This window comes from Ranitomeya variabilis, chromosome 5 (assembly GCF_051348905.1).
Source record: "Ranitomeya variabilis isolate aRanVar5 chromosome 5, aRanVar5.hap1, whole genome shotgun sequence".
In the NCBI taxonomy this organism is placed as follows: Eukaryota; Metazoa; Chordata; class Amphibia; order Anura; family Dendrobatidae; genus Ranitomeya; species Ranitomeya variabilis.
The window spans coordinates 628,368,308-628,387,158 of record NC_135236.1 but is presented as its reverse complement, the minus strand read 5'-3'; the positions used below and the strand labels follow the sequence as shown (position 1 = coordinate 628,387,158).

The 18,851-nt window shown below is 38.1% G+C and overlaps 1 protein-coding gene across 12 annotated transcripts in view; it reads right to left on the bottom strand.

Moving 5' to 3' along the window:
- LOC143776626 (protocadherin gamma-B1-like) overlaps positions 1–18,851 on the bottom strand; it is a 472,349-nt gene that overhangs the window by 244,715 nt on the left and 208,783 nt on the right. The window contains exon 1 of one of the 12 annotated variants that reach the window (XM_077266176.1): positions 12,204–14,749. The exons of 10 other annotated variants lie outside the window; for them this stretch is intronic. In XM_077266176.1, the coding sequence (XP_077122291.1) occupies positions 12,204–14,624 (2,421 nt within the window). In that variant the 5' untranslated portion in view covers positions 14,625–14,749. Of the gene's footprint in view, positions 1–1,693; positions 4,296–12,203; positions 14,750–18,851 lie in introns of those variants that run through there. One more of the 12 variants, XM_077266170.1, reaches the window with a different exon arrangement.

The window sequence follows — 18,851 nt, the reverse complement described above, 5'->3', positions numbered from 1 at the left end:
CCGAACTTTCAAGTTCGGATTTGCTCATCTCTAGTTAAGAACAATAACATTGCCCAAGAAATCTTATAGGCAAAAACCCTTCACAAAGAAGATAGGAGCACAGAAGGTTCTTAAGAACAAGCATCAGTCACCTAACAGTTTTGTTTTTTTAAAACGTTGCCATTATTTAGAGAATACAACATATTTAAACTACTTAAAGAAATCCGTAATGTTTTTCTTTATCACACAATTAGGTGCATAAGATTTACTACATATTATAGTCTTTTCTATCCGTTTAGCACAAAACACAATCAACTTTAGTAGTTAGTTTAGCCACAAGAGCTGTAATCTGAAATATAAATTTCTGCAAATTCTTACTATTCCTGATTGTGCATGCAAAATTAACTATTAACTTTTTTCATTCTAATACAAAATGTAAACAAAAAAATATAAATTGTACAGAATAGAAATATTTGATTACAGAATATAAATCTGTATAAGAATATAGACATATTAACTCAAGAAGTAATCACAGGAGGTAGCTTTTCCACATCAATAACCTCACTGAATGTCATTGCACAGCCTAGTAAATGATAAGTGTGATTGTGAGTCCTTGTATGAATAGGCCTCCTGACAAATCTAAATCTCTCAATGACAAACATATTTCATCAGATCACCATGAGCTCTAAACCTGCCCCAAGACAGTAGACAACAATGAACATTGCACTAAATGGTTTAGTCTCTCTTAAAATGCTCTGTGCTATAGTCATTTCCATTACAATGGTGTTTTCCATCTTTCTCCATTGGCTATTAACGTCTAGAATTATCCTGATGCCACAAAGTGTTTATTGATCCAAGAACAGTTAAGTGACTGTGATATTTTATATTTGTCATAGAAACTACAGTATAATACACTATAGACTGGCAGAGTGCATGCTAGCACTACACCAGTCTTCTGGAGAAGAAGGCACCGAATTCATTGAGGCACACGACACATAGTAAATTCAGTGCCTCTTCTAAGTGGTATGCACTTACTTGTGCTGTGCCAAAAATGCTACTCCTGTCAACACTTGGATAACTTAGAGTAGCTCTTCTGATGTTTAAAACGCCATCACTTTTGATGACTTTGATGGGTGAGCATGACCATGCCCACATCACTCGCCAGCTCTTCTCCACCTCTGGCCATTTTGATGGAGCTCATTCAAATTGGCGTGAAAACTCAAAAAGTTGCCAAACTCTGCATTGCGCAAACATTTTGCAAATTTCAAAGCTTTTACACCAGCTTTCTGGCATAAAAGCTTTCATAAAATTTCCCTAAGTTTTTCAAACTCCATTTAAAATATCTACAGGGCGTGCTGCAACTTTGTAAATGATTTGAACGTGAGTTTTAAAAGGCAAAATCTGAAGTAAACCCTTAGCAAAATCTGCAACAAAGTCCACATGTAACATGATGCATATAATGTTAGTGGCAAAATAATCAGCTACTACATATAGGTTCCGTCTGCATCCATACAATGTGCCATTCTTTGATATGTCTTGTATTGCCTCTTGGATCATTCTTCTACTATGGAAAATGACAACTTTTCTATAGCAGATAGTAATTTGGTGTATTAATGATGTGTTGAAACCAACATTTGGTTGTTATTGCTTGATCAATAAAACAATAACATTACAACATACGATTTTGAGTTCCCATAATATCGTTTGCACTCACCTGCATAGAATTATTAGTAGAATCATTTGTATTCTCATTTCCAAGTCCTGGATCATCAGCATCAATTAGATTCTCCACCGGAACTTCTAGGTTTGATTTCATATAAGTGAAGTCATTTTCACAAGAATCCAAAGCCACACAGACATTGTATGAGTTTGGCATTGGTAGAGATCCATCACTGTACCAGGAGAGAATTCTGGGATCTATTGGTGGATACAGGTTTGTCCGCAGAGTTCCAAATTCTGCTGCAGGTTTTGATCCCTTGCATTTTGAAATAATTCCCAGCAGGACGGTTACAATGAACAGCAAGGAGATGAGTGCCAAAGAAATGACCAAATAGAATTGCAAATTAGATTGAGTATCTTCACTAATTTCATTGATAAATTTTGGAATAACTTGTTGGAAATTATCTGCAATTACAAGACTAACTGTGACTGTAGCTGAAAGTGATGGAAAACCATTGTCCTTCACCATCACCACAACCTTATGATTCAAACCATCCTTTTCTTGAAACATGCGTATGGTTCTTATTTCACCAGTTTGCTGATTAATGGTAAAAAATGCTGATTCTGCTAGTGACAAAAAATCATAGGAGAGCCAAGAATTATGTCCAGAGTCTACGTCCACTGCAACTACCTTTGCTATCAAAGAACCTGGTTCAGATGCAAAAGGCACCATCTCAAACGAAGAAAATCCTCCAATATCTGGTGATGGGTACAAGATCTTTGGTGCATTATCATTCTGGTCCACTATATGGATAATTAATGTAACATTGCTGCTTAGACATGGGAACCCATTGTCTGTAGCATTTACTTGTATCACAAACTCTTTATGCTTTTCATAGTCAAATGATCTTTGTGCGTAGAGATCTCCAGTCTCCATATTGATGGAGAGATAGGATGATATTGGTGGATCTTCCGCTATGGTGTTGAAAATTGTGTAGATTATGTTAGCATTGTCTCCGGTATCAGGATCAGAGGCTTGGACACTGAATATTGAAACTCCTGGTAAATTATTTTCTGGCAAATAGGCAATATAAGTAGATTTCCTGAATAATGGCGCATTGTCGTTAATATCAGAAACTTCCAAAGTGATAGATTTTTGACTAGAGAGCAAAGGAGATCCTCTGTCATTAGCTAATATGGTTAGGTTATAAGTGGATACTTTTTCTCTGTCAATGAAAGATGCAGTAACAATTCTATAATAACTATCAGATGTTAAAAACAAATTGAAGGTCATTTCTTCCATGAGTTTACAATCAACTTCTCCATTTGCTCCAGAATCTTGATCGTGAACTCTTATAAGAGCTATTACAGTACCAGGCGGAGAGTCTTCAGGAATTGGAGAAGACAATGATGTGAGGGATATCTCAGGAGCGTTGTCATTCACATCTATTACTTCTATCAACAGTTTGCAATGGGCAACAAAGCCTCCTCCATCTTTAGCTTGTATGGAGAGTTCATAGTTCTTTATAACTTCAAAATCTAATGGTCTATTGGTTGTAACGTCACCACTTCTTGGGTGGATGGTAAACATCCCTGTATGATGGACATTAGCAGATGTTTTACTGAAGGAATATGAGATTTGGGCATTTACACCTTCATCTCTATCAGTTGCATTTACTGTAACTATTGTGGTATTGATTGGTATGTCTTCATTTACACTGACTTTATAAACTTCATGTGTAAATATAGGGAAATTATCATTTGCATCACCAACAATAATGTTTACTACAGTAGTGCCAGATCTTACAGGCTTTCCTCCATCCAAAGCTGTTAATAGCAGTGTGTGAATATTTTGGGTCTCTCGATCTAAAGGTTTCTCTAACACAAGCTCTGGAGATTTACTTCCATCATTACTTATCTTCTCACTGAGTGTAAAACACTGGTTGTCACTGAGCTTGTAGGATTGTATAGAATTAAGACCAATATCTGGATCTTCTGCATTCTGTAAAGAAAATCTGGTTCCTGGCGAAGTCAGTTCTACCATTTCCACAGTAAAGGTGTCATGAAAAAATCTAGGAGAATTATCATTTATATCCTGAATTTCTACAGTCACTTTGAAAACATTAAATGGTTTCTCAACCACAGCATCAAAGCTTAGGAAGCAAGATGGTGCTGCCCCACACAATGTCTCCCTGTCTAGCCTGTCCTTAACATACAGATTCCCATTTTCTAGACTGACATAGAAATATTTCTCCGAAACCTGGGATAGAATTTGCAGCTTTCTAGATGAGAGCTGCTTCACATCTAATCCAAGGTCATCTGCAATATTTGCTATAAAAGAGTCTTTCCTCATCTCTTCTACAATGGAATAATGAATCTGACCAGAGACTGAATGACACAGCCAAGCCCAAAGAAAGAAGAATGTTACTTGCCATCTGAGTCCTTTGTATTTCTGCTTATATTGTTGCATCTCAGTCATCTTCAATCAGAATCTTATCTCTTCTATAATCCTTCGGATTGTCAGCCTTAATAACCCAGCAGAACAGATATCAAATCTGAATTGTGGTTAAATGATAGTAAAAATCCAGCAAAAAATTAACAAAAATCCTCTGTTATGGGAAGACAGAATCCAGAATGTGTCTACATCTCTCGTGCAGACCTGCAGTGTGTCTGAGGAAGAAAAATACCAGTGTCTCTCCAGTTCTGTATTATTCTCCTTATTGGTTAAACAGCGGCGCTCAGAGGTGAGAACGAGGAACTGCAGCACTTATATAGTTTCTCTGTTCATTATTGGTGTCAAATATTCCATATTGTTCATATTTTATAGATTAAAATTATTATTTTTTCAATGTAAATATCTATAAATGTTTTTACTGAGTAAGTCATGTATGTCTGCCATTATCAAAAAATATTATTTTGATATGTTATTATTAATTGTTGGATTGACAACGTAAAACCTGCTCTAATAAAATTAATTTGATTTGTCATGTATTCTTGTTTTTAAAATCAAAGATATTGTCCATCAGATATTATTCTTTTTAAAAGGCTGAGAATACCATTAAAAAAGTTATCCTCATCTCCTGCCCCACTCTTCCCTTACCTACTCTTCACTAGTCCCTACTTCTGGGGTCACCTTGAAGCACTAGCAATGACAGCTGGGAGGTCATTTCCTGAGTAATATGATGTGATGGACCAAGGAGTAGTGAGCAAGGTAACCTAGTGAACATTGCAATGTACGTGGCAGGAGATTAAAACAAATCTCAACTGGACAACTATAAAATCATGAGTTTTTCATTATAGTAATAAGCCCACTTTAGTACTTTTGAATATAATATCATCAACAGTAAGCAAAAAAAAGTCATTGTACTGTGTTATAGGGATAATCTGGCCCTGCTTGTTTTGCTTCCCGTGATCAGGTGATGTCACATATTTAGATATCTTCCAGATCACATATGATGCACAAGCAGCAGGTATTGTTCACCCGTCTTGTTCTTAAGGCTAAGTTCACACGTTGCAGAATTGCAGCGGAAATTTCCGCGGCAATTCTGCGCCTCCTGCCGCGGGTATATCGCATGCAGAATTAGCATGCATATACCCGCAGAAAACTAGCGTTTTGCAAGCATAATTAGCTTGCAGAATGCTAGAGTTTTCCAAGCGATCTGTAGCATCGCTTGGAAAACTGACTGACAGGTTGGTCACACTTGTCAAACATAGTGTTTGACAAGTGTGACCAACTTTTTACTATAGATGCAGCCTATGCAGCATCTATAGTAAAAGATCGAATGTTTAAAAATAATAAAAAAAATAAAAAACATGGTTATACTCACCTGCAGACCTCAGCGGCGTCCGTTCCTATAGCTGGAGTGCAGTGAAGGGCCTGCGATGACATCACTGTCTTGTGATTGGTCGCGTGAGTCACATGAGCGGTCATGCGACCAATCACAAGACAGTGACGTCATCACAGGTCCTGAACCACATCATCTATAGGAACGGAAGAGAGATCATGCACCGGAGAGGCGGGAACACTTCGGGGGCCATCAGAGGGTGAGTATAGGACTATTTTTTATTTTAATTCTTTATTTTTTACCAATTATATGGTGCCCAGTCTGTGGAGGAGAGTCTCCTCTCCTCCACCCTGGGTACCAACCGCACATAATCTGCTTACTTCCCGCATGGTGTGCACAGCCCCGTGCGGGAAGTAAGCAGATCAATGCACTCCTATGGGAGCAGAATCGCCGCGATTCCGCAATTTTAATGAACATGCTGCGTTTTTTTCTGGAATGCGATTCCGCTCAGGAAAAAAATGCAGCATGTGCACAAAAAATGTGGAATGCATTCTATTACATAGGATGCTTAATATAAGCATTTTTTTCGCGGTTTTATAGCATTTTTATAGCGAAAAACCGCGAAAAAATCGCGAAAAATATGCTACGTGTGCACACAGCCTTAGAATACCTGCTGCTCACATAGGCAAGCTGCCAGGTATCTGTGGACATGATATCACCAGACCTGCTAAATACCCACTTCAAAAGCAAACAAGGCCGGATTACCCCTTTAATTCTATGAGTTTTTCAAAGGCATAATCTAAAAAACAAAGAAAAACTCGACTTTCGCTATATGAGTTATCTAAGGAAATATTATATTAACTCTATCAATTGCAGCAAGAAATATGCTATATGTGTGTAATTACTAGAAGATTCCCAAATCTTTTCTGACACTGAAGAATTTATAAAGCATTCTATATTTCCTCTTTCCCATAACGGGCCTCTGTTTTTTTGGCCCTCAGGTTACAGCTCCCACTCACTATGGAGCATAATGTCCTGTAACAGTACCAGTAGGATCTATATGCTTTCCCCAGACTTTGCTTTATGGCTCATAAACAGGGTTGCCCTCTTGATTTTTATCCCATTCCTTGATGAATTATCTGAAAATCATGGGCAAATAACTCATGGGCAAGTCATTTTCACCTTTATAAAGATCACAAGATCACAGACACTTTTTTGTTTATACATACTTAGCTAAAAAACTTAGCGTTCTGTAAGACCCACTCAAGCACTAAACAGGCATACATACATACTTCCATGCCATCATATCTGCTCGCCTTCTTGCAAAATGTGTGGACAAAACAATAGAAAATAGGATGTGACATCATACATGTTTTTTCTTTCTGACGTTCCACTTATTACTGTATATGGACGTACATCAAATGATCCTCAAGATATTATCAAGCTTATCAATCACCGGCAAAAATCAGAGCAATTAAAGTATTACTTTTACATTTAATTTCAAATATATTAAGCAGAGAAAATTCAAGGACAGAGTAAACATTTTTGAAAGCGTACAACCACCCTGCAGTGTGGGTCTAGCAGGGTTAACAACCAGTACTCTTTCTTCAACAAGATAAATATAACTTGAGAGTCACAGGAAAGGCATCAGTACATAAAGTCAGCTATATGTGCCAAGCTCCATACAGTACAGCCAATACTTCCCTGTCTCCACCAGGGACTTTCTATCTCCTCATCCTCCCTCTCTTCCTCTTAATTCCCTTCCTCAGTCCATCCACGTAGGAAAGATGGGATGAAGGTTATGTGGTTACTAGCCTTTGTTGCACTAACAACCAGCTCCTGTTCCTCCAACTCCTCATTATTATGCAATCCGTGCTGAGCAGAGGAGATGAGACTAGCTTGGGTAGTATCTCCCTGTCTCATGTCTTCCTCCATCAACACCAGGTCCGCATACATAGCTTCATGTTTAATTGTAAGCAGTGACTGTTTAAGTAGGCACAGAAGCGGGATTGTTGTGCTGACTATGGCGTCATTGCCACTCACCATCTTTGTGGACTCCTCAATGTCTTAGAGAGCAAATGTCTGCCATCCATGCCCACTCTTCAGTTGTTGTGTGTGGAGGCTGACCAGAATACTGATGGGCGCATTGGAGCTGGTATTCCACAACTGCCCTCTGCTGCTCACAAAGCCTTGCCAGTATGTATATTGTGGAGTGCCAGTACATGGTGATGTCGCACGCTAGTCATGAAGCTGGCACTTGCATGTGCTGCTACAGCACAGTCAGAGTGGCAGCAGCTGTAGTGGGATGGGCACTGAAGAGGCGTATCTTCACTAGAAGCTCTAGAAAATCTGGGTACATTTTCAGACACCGCTGAATTACCAAGTTCAGCATGTGTGCCAAGCAATGTTGGCTCAGGTTATGCCCATTATAACACACGGCCATGCATGGTTTGAGGTTCATCAGCAAAAGCCACAGATCTGTATGGTCTGTTCTTCCTTTAACTAGCTCTGCCGCAGTGCGGTTTGTCTCCTTGACAAATTAGCTTCAGCAGAGACTGAAATCCTCCATGTTGACAAGCCTAAATGGTAACATTAGCGCAGCAAGCAGTCTAGAAATGTGCCTGTTCAGCATTTGGGCCTGTAGGTGGGTAGCTGCAATCTTTCTTTTTTATTTCAAGGCCTGGGGAAGGGACAGCTGATTGCTGTGCTTCGATAATGACTTGGAAGGGCGTGATGCTGATGCATCAGAATGTGCAAGGACAGGTGTAAGGTGGGAGGCATCTTTGCAAGTGTCATGGACAGGGGATTTAGAAGCACCTAGCACATGGGAATAGGCAGTAATATTACCCACTGGCAAAAATTGTGGACCCAGGCTTTCGACCCACTGACTCAGGGGCTTAGATGACATGTGCTTGATCATGCTGGTGGTGGTTAGGCTCTTAGTAGTCAGGTCCCTGCTGATCTTGGCATTGCATAGATTGCAATTTTTTTTTGTCTCAGAATGCTCTCTAAAAAAGTCACAGACTGGGGAACACCTAACTCTTTGATGGAGAAATTCACGAGTGTCGATCCTCGGCCAAACAGTTTCCCACCTTCTCCCTCTGGTCACCCCACTACCTCTTCCTGCCTGTTTCTCCATGCCAGATTTCCAGATTGGGTCGGAGAGTTCATCATCCACTACCTCATCTTCTACTGCCCTAGTTCTCCTGACTTTGTGACTTAACAGCAACCAGACTTATCAGCAACTGTGTCTCATCATCATCTTCCTCGTTAGACAAAATGTACTGATCCCCCATAATATTCTAGTGGCCGTAGCTGCTGTAAGTTTTCTGTATCAACAAACAGCAATTTTTCCTGTCCCTCTTGGAACATGCAAGGTGAGAGGCCACGATCAAGAAATTATGTTGTAAAGAGCTCCTTGGAGTATCCTAGTGCAGGATCACTAGACTCATGGGACTCAACATGGTGGGAGGAAGGAGGATCAGGGTGAGGATTAAGTGACCAAGACTGTTGGCTGGTGAGACTGGACCATGTGGAAGACTGTGTGGTGCTGCCAAGCATACTGGAAGCATTATCTGCTAGCCAACCAACCACCTGTTTGCACTGCTTCTGAAGTGGTGTACTGTGCCTCCCTGCAAAGTGGGACAAGTCATATTTCTTGGGCTACAGCATCAGGCGTAGTGCCACATGCCCCATTTCCTCAGAGTCTGCATGCACCATCATCATTTCCACTTCCCATACCTTACCACACACCTTACGCATTTTATAATTGCTACGTCTCTTGAAATCAAGTTTATTTTTAAGAAGAAAAAAAATTGGCACTTGCAGCAGTCAAGCACTTTTCTGAAGTTTAATACCGCCGTAATGTAAAACAAAGCATATAAAAGAGCATTAATGACTAATGGAACCCAGAATAAAAATTCAATGCTTTTTTGAAGTGTCATATACCACCAAAATCTACCACAAAGCACATAATACTCTATGAATGACTAATTAATTCCAGAAAAAATTTTGAACTCTTTTTTAGAATGTGATATATCACCAAAAGTTAACATAAAGCTTGTAATACTCTGTGGATGACTAGTTCAATCCAGAACATTTTTTCAACTTTTGTTTGGAGTGTTATATACCACCAAAATTTAACAGAGAGCAAATAATACTCTATACTTACTAATGTAATCCAGAAAAAAATGTCAACTCTTTTTTGGAGTGTTATGTACCACCGAAACTCTGCATCTATCCCTCCCTAGGCTAAATGCAGAATGTTTCTGATACAAACAACAAAGCACAAGATTTGCACCAGTTCTCCGGAAAGCACTACCCCAGACGATTTGACTGATACATAGCTCCGTGTGCTTTAAAAACACATCTCTTTAAATAAGTCTATCACCTCAACTCACTAACCTAACTCTCCACTGTTCACTCCTTCTAAATATTTTTCAGAATTTGCTCCCTCCTATTCATCTGTCTCCACACCCTCCATGCACATGAAAACTGCACTTGATAATTTCACTTAAACATAACGGCTAATGACCAGATCGTGCATTTTTATATGAAAATCCCAATTTATTATACCTTCTGGATCTGAAATAACAATCACTTTTCACCTTTTGTGTCCCCATTTCCTTGTAGATTGTAAGCTCTGAGCAGGGCCCTCAGTCTTATTGTAATTGTTTAAACTGTCTTACCTTGTATTGAATTTATTGTCTGAATATGTCATTGCTTAACTGTAAAATGCTGCAGAATATGTTGGCGCTATATAAATAAAACAGTTTTATTATTATTATTATTATTATTATTATTATTATTAGCCCTTAGAAGGACTATTAGTATGATGGTTCAGCTTCAGCACCAGTATCAACACTACAGACCTCTGATGCATTATACTGTACTCTCAGGCCTAGACAAGTACTCTCTTCCTCCAATAAGAACTATCCCCATGCTGTACAGTAGTGCTATTGTGCCGATCGTGGCAAACCCTGTCCTAATATAACCTCTGATGTGGTAATGCTGCCAGCCAATCCCAGTAATGCCACTACCAAGATGGCTATGGCATTACAGTGACTGTCAGGCAATCCCTGCATGTTTATTGGCTGTGTAGCAGGCATCAAACATGCGGGATGGGGATTTGAGTTATTCAATCGGAGCACCGGTTAATGCTCGCCGAGCACCGAGCATATGCAAGCACCCAGATACTGGAGTGATATCCGAGTATCACCGAGCACATTCCCATATCCCTAATAATCAATATGCCACATTTCTTTATATCATATAACATAAAACCATATGTACATACACAGTGAAACATCTTTTGAAGACTTTGAGAGGATCGCTCAAATATAAAAAACATAAAACATCTCATTCACATCTCTCAATTATGTCTCGGAATTCAAAGGTGTCGATCAAAAACTGTACATTATATCATGCATGCAATTTGCTAATTCAAAAATGGGTTCTAAATATCTTAGACCCTTCACCTCTCTGAATATATACTCCAAGCACTTTTTCTACTTTTTAAAAAATCTTCTTCTTTATACATCTGCTAAATGTTTAACTTGCACAAAAAAACTATAAACTTTCAGTTATAATTATTTTACTGTATTAACATTTCCTAAAAATCCAGATTCATGCAGTCCAATATAATGGACTACCATTAAGAAAAATTTTAACAGTATCCTTAGGAAGTCAATTTCAAAGTTTTGCATAGAGGCTCCTTTAGAAAACTAGAGGGAACATCCTCTGCTATGTAAAAGGTTTTTTTTTCCCATAGTATAAAATGATGGCATTTTACCTTAGTGCAGCAGTTGTTTCAATGTGATTTTCCTTACACAGTAGTTCTCATTGGCATCAGCTGTACAGGTAAGACCAGTATGGCCTCATTCTAGTACATTTGATCGGCTTCAGTTTTCTTCACAGCTGTCTGGCTTGGAGCACTTCTTTTGGTGAAAATCTTAGAGTACTCAGCACTAAATCTGTCCAAGATCATGAATTGATTGCAGAACCTAGTAATATCCTAACCATCACTTGTAAGTCCTTGAAGCCCGGAGAATTAAGTAGGTATAATAGCCTGTTTGCATGGGCAGATCATGCTAAACAATGCTCACTGAATGATTGTTAATAATTTTGTGTGCATTGGCTGCCACTGTTCTTCACAGCACAAGCCCCTTTTACACAGGATGATGTGCTGCCAAGAAGATTGATTTTCACCTGGGCTTAAAAGTCGTTTCACCCTTTGGGGTGGTCAGCATCCGGTTTCCAATCTCACGATTCTAATGAAACAAACTTTCCTAGGAAAACGCATACAAGACAACCTATCGGTATAAAATTCACTTAAGTAAATGCTAAGACTGGAGAACTACATGCAGAGTTTTCTCTTTTTGTACAGTGTTGTTGTCCTGCGTTATTTACTGTTCCTGCAGGACATCAATAAATACATCTCCGACACCCTGCCGACTCTGTCACAGTCTATACAGCAAAGTTAAAAAGTAGTGAACTGTGGAAATCAGGAAATGTGAGCTCATTGTGTTTTCTATAGTGTCCAATGCAAAAATGATGGTTACAATGGACATTTAAATTCAATAAAAGTATGAAAAATAAAAGCATATGCTCAAAATAAAGACTGAGTTAAATAATAATCTATTGTCATCACACGAAAAGCTGAGAACGATAATTTTAATGCAAGTACATTCTAATTTTAAAATATTTATTTCAGCTATTTAACTCTATGTTTATAAGACTTCAATAGGTAGAATTCACAAGTCAAGTTTTACAGTGACTCACCTGTAAAGAGTTGTTAGTTGGCAAAGAGTCTTCCAACATTTCATTACTGAGTCCAGAATCAGCATCAATGAGATTATCAACAGGGACATTCTGATTTGCTTTCATGTAAGTAAAGTCATTTTCTGTAGAATCCAAAGCCACGCAGACATTGTATGAGTAGGGAAATGTTAATGTTCCTGTTGGGTTTTGAGTTAACATTCTAGGATCAACTTGAGGATAAAAATTTGAACTTAGAGGTCCAAACATTGGTACTTGCTTGGACTTTTTATACTTTGATATAATAACTGACAAAACTGTTATAATAAATAGTAAGGATATTATAGCAAGACCGATTACTAAGTATAACTGTAAATTGGAATGCTGATCTTCATCGGTGAATTTGTTCTGAAATTTAGGAGCAACTTGTTGGAAATTGTTGGCAATAACAAGATTAATGGTGACAGAAGATGAAAGACAGGGACGTCCATTGTCCTTCACAATCACTACTACCTTTTGGTTCAATGTATCCTTCTCTTGAAAGATGCGTGATGTCCTGATTTCACCATTATGCTGGCTGATTGTGAAATATTGTGACTCGATAACTGGCAAAAAAGTGTAAGATAGTAATGCATTATGGCCAGCATCTGCATCCACTGCCACCACCTTGGTAATCAAAGAGCCTGGTTCAGATGCAAAAGGGACCATCTCAAACATAGTTGATCCATCACTTTCTAGAGATGGGTACAAGATTTTGGGAGCGTTATCATTCTGATCTACTATACGGATAGTTAATGTTGTATTGCTGCTCAGTGATGGGGATCCATTATCACTGGCTGACACTTGTATTAGAAACTCATTCTGTTGCTCATAATCAAATGATCTTTGAGCATAGAGAACTCCAGTCTCAATATTAATGGAAAGGTAAGCCGTGACTGGAAGATCCGTATCAACATTGGAAATTGAATAAATAATTTTAGCATTGTCTCCGGTATCAAAATCATTTGCTTGAATACTGAATATTGAAGCTCCTGGTAGGTTGTTCTCTTGCAAATAAGCTATGTAAGTTGATTTATTAAACACTGGTGGGTTGTCATTAACATCTGATATCTCCAAGATGATGGATTTTCTACTGGAAAGTGGAGGTGATCCTCTATCAGTAGCTAGAATCGTGATGTTGTAGGTAGATACTTTTTCTCTGTCCAAAGAACCAACAGTAACAAGTCTGAAATAACTGACAGATGATGATATTAAACTAAAAGCTCCTCCATCCATAAGTTTACAGTCCACTTCTCCATTTTCCCCAGAATCCCGATCATTCACTTTAATGAGAGCGATTATGGTTCCTGGTGTAGAATCTTCAGGAATAGGAGAAGACAATGATGTGAGGGATATCTCAGGAGCATTGTCATTCTCATCTATAACTTCTATCAGTACTTTACAGTGGGCCACGAGGCCTCCTCCATCCTTTGCTTGAACAGATAGTTCATAATTTTGCATTAATTCAAAATCCAATTTACTCTGTGTTTTAATTTCTCCGGTCACAGGGTGGATACTGAATATTCCAGAACGATGGACATGTCCAGATGTTTTACTAAAGGAATATGTGATCTGTCCATTGGCCCCTTCATCCTTGTCTATGGCATTCACTGTGATTATTGTGGCATTTATTGGTGTATTCTCATTTACACTGACTTTATATACTGACTGGGTGAATATGGGGAAATTATCATTAACATCAGTAACAATGACCCTTATTAAGGCAGTTCCAGATCTCACAGGTTTGCCTCCATCCATAGCTGTTAATATGAGCTCATGAAGACTCTGTGTCTCCCTATCTAATTGTTTCTCTAGAACAAGCTCTAGAAATGTACTGCCATCTGGATTTCTGTCTTCACTCAGTGTAAAATACTGATTATCACTGAGCTTATATGTCTGCACAGAGTTAGAGCCAATATCTGGATCTTCTGCCGTCTGTAAAGCAAATCTGGTCCCTGCTGATGTTAATTCAATTGTCTCTACAGAAAACATGTCAGGGAAGAATGCAGGAGAGTTATCATTTATATCCTGAATTTCAATCTTGACACTGAAAACATTTAGAGGATTTTCAACCACAGCATCAAAGGTTATGTAACAAGGAGCTACCGCCCCACACAATGTATCTCTGTCTATCCTGTCCTTAATATACAATTTTCCATTATCCAGATTTACATAGAAATATCTCCCTGGAGCTTCAGAAACAATCCTCAGTTTTCTAGATGAGAGCTGCTTAATATCTAAACCAAGGTCATCTGCAATATTTGCTATAACAGAGTCTTTCCTCATCTCTTCTACAATGGAATAATGAATCTGACCGGAGACTGAATGATACAGCCAAGAAAACAACATAGAAATGGTTACTTGCCACCTGAGTCCTTTGTGTATTTGATGGTAAGGATGTGTCATTCTTAAACCAGCAGAGGAATCCACTTGATTGTAATCCACTGGTAAATCAATCCAAAGAATCCACTTGTCTGATAAGAAAAAAGGAAATATCCAGTTTGCTATAGAGAAAATCTAAAATGTGTCTGTGCCTCCTCTTGCAGATCTTCAATATGAGTGACAAAAATACCAGTGGCGCTCCAGTTCTATGTTCTTCTCCTTATTGGTTAAACAGTGGCGCTCAGAGGTGAAATGGAGGAACTGCAGCACCGAATTACTATATTTATATTACATGTTAATAAAACCATATTTAGTGTTTTTTAACTTAAGCAATTTATGCTGCAAAAAAATTACATAAAGTAAATAATTCTTTTAAATAATTTGTGATCGCTGTACACATTTTAGGATGTTGCAAAAGAAAATCTTAGTGATTTGCTACATGATATTCGTCATCTTACACAATGTTTAAATGATAAATTAGTTCAGTGTTTGACTAACATTTATGAGTTTTCAACTTTGATGAATGAGTTATTATTTTATTTTTTAATAGTAAAAATATTTTTTTTAAGTAAAATTAAACTGTAAGTCTGTTATTATATCTTTATAAAGTCAATAATATCTTATAACAAGAATCCCTTCGAAATCTTTCTCTGTGATAAAGTTGAAGAATCTGTTAAAGGGTATTTTCTTATTTTCTCATAAGAATAAATAGGTAAAACTGTTCATAATAGGAAGCAATTTTTCATTTTACCACATAAGAACGGAGATGATTTTTAAGTTTTATGCATATTGTTCATTGCCTAGAGAAAAAATCTGCCTGCTACAAATATTGGAGAAAGCACAGTTTTGGAGGAGCACAACATCCATGCCGCTGTCTGAACTGTCAAGCAGGGAGACAGGAATGCTGCACTCCTGAGAATAGGAGATGAGAAAACCCCTTTAAATTTCATAATGTAATTAAAGCTACAAAGAAGGGAAATATAATATCACATAACCTTTTACAATACACAATTGTTATGTCCATATAATGAACAACTTCATATCAGAAACTAACAATATTCAGAATGAAAACTTATTTTTAAAGTTAAAAAATATACTGCATTCAAAAATTAAACATGAAATATATTGTATTACTGATATTTTACTTCCATAATATAGCTTAAAAATAAAATTTAGATTTAATCTGAAATATTATTATAATTTATAAATATTCAAAAGCTATTTCAGGATTTTTATCCTTAGAAATTAACCTTTTTTCTTCACATTTGTCTACTTGGATCGGTACAGCTTTGATTAAGGGATTGCCACTCCTGACGAAATTTTGCAAATCGCATACTTGTGATCATTTGATGATCGCTGGAATATTCAAGCAGAGCCACATCCTAGCGGAGTGTGCATTACACATAGCTATGATTTTGCAATGATCTTAAAAGTGGATATCTATGTGTTATATTGTTTTTGCTAGTATGGAAAGAGGTCCATGTTATATGTGTGTCTAATAGATACATGAAATCTATCTCTTAATAATGTCACTTTTATCAAGGTTTATACAGACATGGAACAAGTTATTGTGCTTAGCAGATTACTAGGAATGCTCTGATGTTCACCTTTTCACACCTAAAAGAGATCTGGTTATTGTAGCAAAGGTCCACAAAGTAGCTACTGGCTGGTGGAGCGAATTGGCAGTGGGACTTTCAAGAAATTAGGGCATGGTCAGAAGGATAGTCATGGTCATGTCCAAGTTATTAGGCTGAGACAATTGGCTAGAAAAAGGTCACACAAAAAAGATCAAAACAAATAAACATTCAATTAAACAAATGAGATGATGTTAAGGGCTAGCGGAATGCACCGAGTAAATAGTGAGATGATATTTGGTGCATTCGCAGCCTGGGGTCCACCGTGCAGGAGAGAAACCTGCTGCTGGCAAATGGCAGCAATATATGGCGGTAGAAGCGAACTCTATTACTTCACAGAGTCGCTTATAAAGAACGCACTGTGTCCTGTTTAGCTCACAGGAGTACACAGCAACTGCTGAGCTGTTAGCAGTCTGTGGTCACGCAGTCAAAGAGGCACACATACAATCTCCTCACCGGAGGTGACAGTATTCTAGTGGCTTATTTCAGCCAGAGCCCTGAATGCACACACACAATCTCCTCACCGGAGGTGCCGGTATTCTAGTGGCTTATTTCAGCCGAGCCCTGAATACATAATATATAATATCACGATGAGGAAGGTGCTCACTATAACGATGCAAGGTGCTCAGGAGAAAAAATGAGAAATATTTGAGAAAAACTCCGGCACACTCTGATTGATGAATTTCAAGATTTCAAAGTTTATTTTCCATTGTCATAAGTAAAATAAAGTTTCAAAAATAATGAGTAAATGCATACGCCTTCAGTACACTTGATTTGGACACATACAATTCCTTTCTCAACGTTTCGGCTAAAAAAACAGCCTTTTTCAAGAGATTAAATGTCCTTCTGAAATATACATGAGAACGGTTATACATGAGATTTACATAAACAGAAATACATCTCATACACAGAGATATTCCAAAACATGGTGAAAAGTAGAATAAGGGTGAACATTTTTTCTCATGTTCCCCTACTATATTTAAGAGATTAAACTTGAATAATGTCGTTTTAAATCATTATAGAATTTAAGGTGGTCTATAATATACAAGAAGAGTAAATGTAAGTTATAAGGGACATGACGGACATCTCCGGATACACATCAAGAGAAAAAAGAAAAGAAATTAAAACTATGTATACCAATTGTGAGACATCCCACACCAACATGTTTAACTGGGGCAAACTGACTGTAAACCGCACCCTGAAGTGTTAAAACGTAAAAGAAAAAGAAAGAACTGAGGATCATACTTATGTGTATGCAGAGCCAGGCAGAGAAATCCACTGTTGAAGTAAATATATAAGAAAGGGTTCACTGCATATCGGCGTAGGTATACAAGTTACAGACATGTGCATGGCACCCTCCAGTGCCAGAGTGCGGCTAGGATCAATACCTTAAATGAAAGCCTCTCACAGGGACTTGGTGTCCAGAACGGAGGACCGGGGAGCCGAGACCGATATGTGGAAGGCACATGTGTAAGTCGGCGTGCTGGCGGCTATTTACCTGTTAGGGGTGAGAACAATTCCGGGTGAAGGTGAAACACGTGTCCGGAAGTGAGGTAAAAGCCGAGACGCCGAAGAAAACCGAAGAATGCCGAAGTAGTGCGCATGCGCCGTGCCGTCCGTTGCCGAATGCTAGGTTCCACTTGTGAACTGTGGAAAACAGAAAGGGAAGCTGTTGTAGAAACCATAAAACAGACAAAATGTTATATGCGGTAATTACTGAGTCATAGTCCTTGGTGTGGTGACCATATTCATAGAATATATTAACAGAAATACCTAAAAGGAAAATTAATAAAAGACTTCAATGGCGATATATGGGAAAATATACTAAGTATATGTGTGACAGAAAGGGGCTTTGATTGAAACCCATCCTAAAGGGACATAAACAGATACAAATGGACATAAAAGCCAGATCCACATACAGAACTATATTGCATAACTAGATCAATGGGACAATTAGTGGGAAACCTCGTATTCCCTATTTAAGCCAAATGGAGATAGAGTTTGTAGTGTATAAATCAATTTGATCATGTACCACTGTCTAGACGGGGGGGTGACAGGATAAAGAAACTTAAAGAACGTGAATCCTTTTGGATTTATACACTACAAACTCTATCTCCATTTGGCTTAAATAGGGAATACGAGGTTTCCCACTAATTGTCCCATTGATCTAGTTATGCAATATAGTTCTGTATATGGATCTGGCTTTTATGTCCATTTGTATCTGTTTATGTCCCTTTAGGATGGGTTTCAATCAAAGCCCCTTTCTGTCACACATATACTTAGTATATTTTCCCATATATCGCCATTGAAGTCTTTTATTAATTTTCCTTTTAGGTATTTCTGTTAATATATTCTATGAATATGGTCACCACACCAAGGACTATGACTCAGTAATTACCGCATATAACATTTTGTCTGTTTTATGGTTTCTACAACAGCTTCTCCTTTCTGTTTTCCACAGTTCACAAGTGGAACCTAGCATTCGGCAACGGACGGCATGGCGCATGCGCACTACTTCGGCATTCTTCGGTTTTCTTCGGCGTCTCGGCTTTTACCTCACTTCCGGACACGTGTTTCACCTTCACCCGGAATTGTTCTCACCCCTAACAGGTAAATA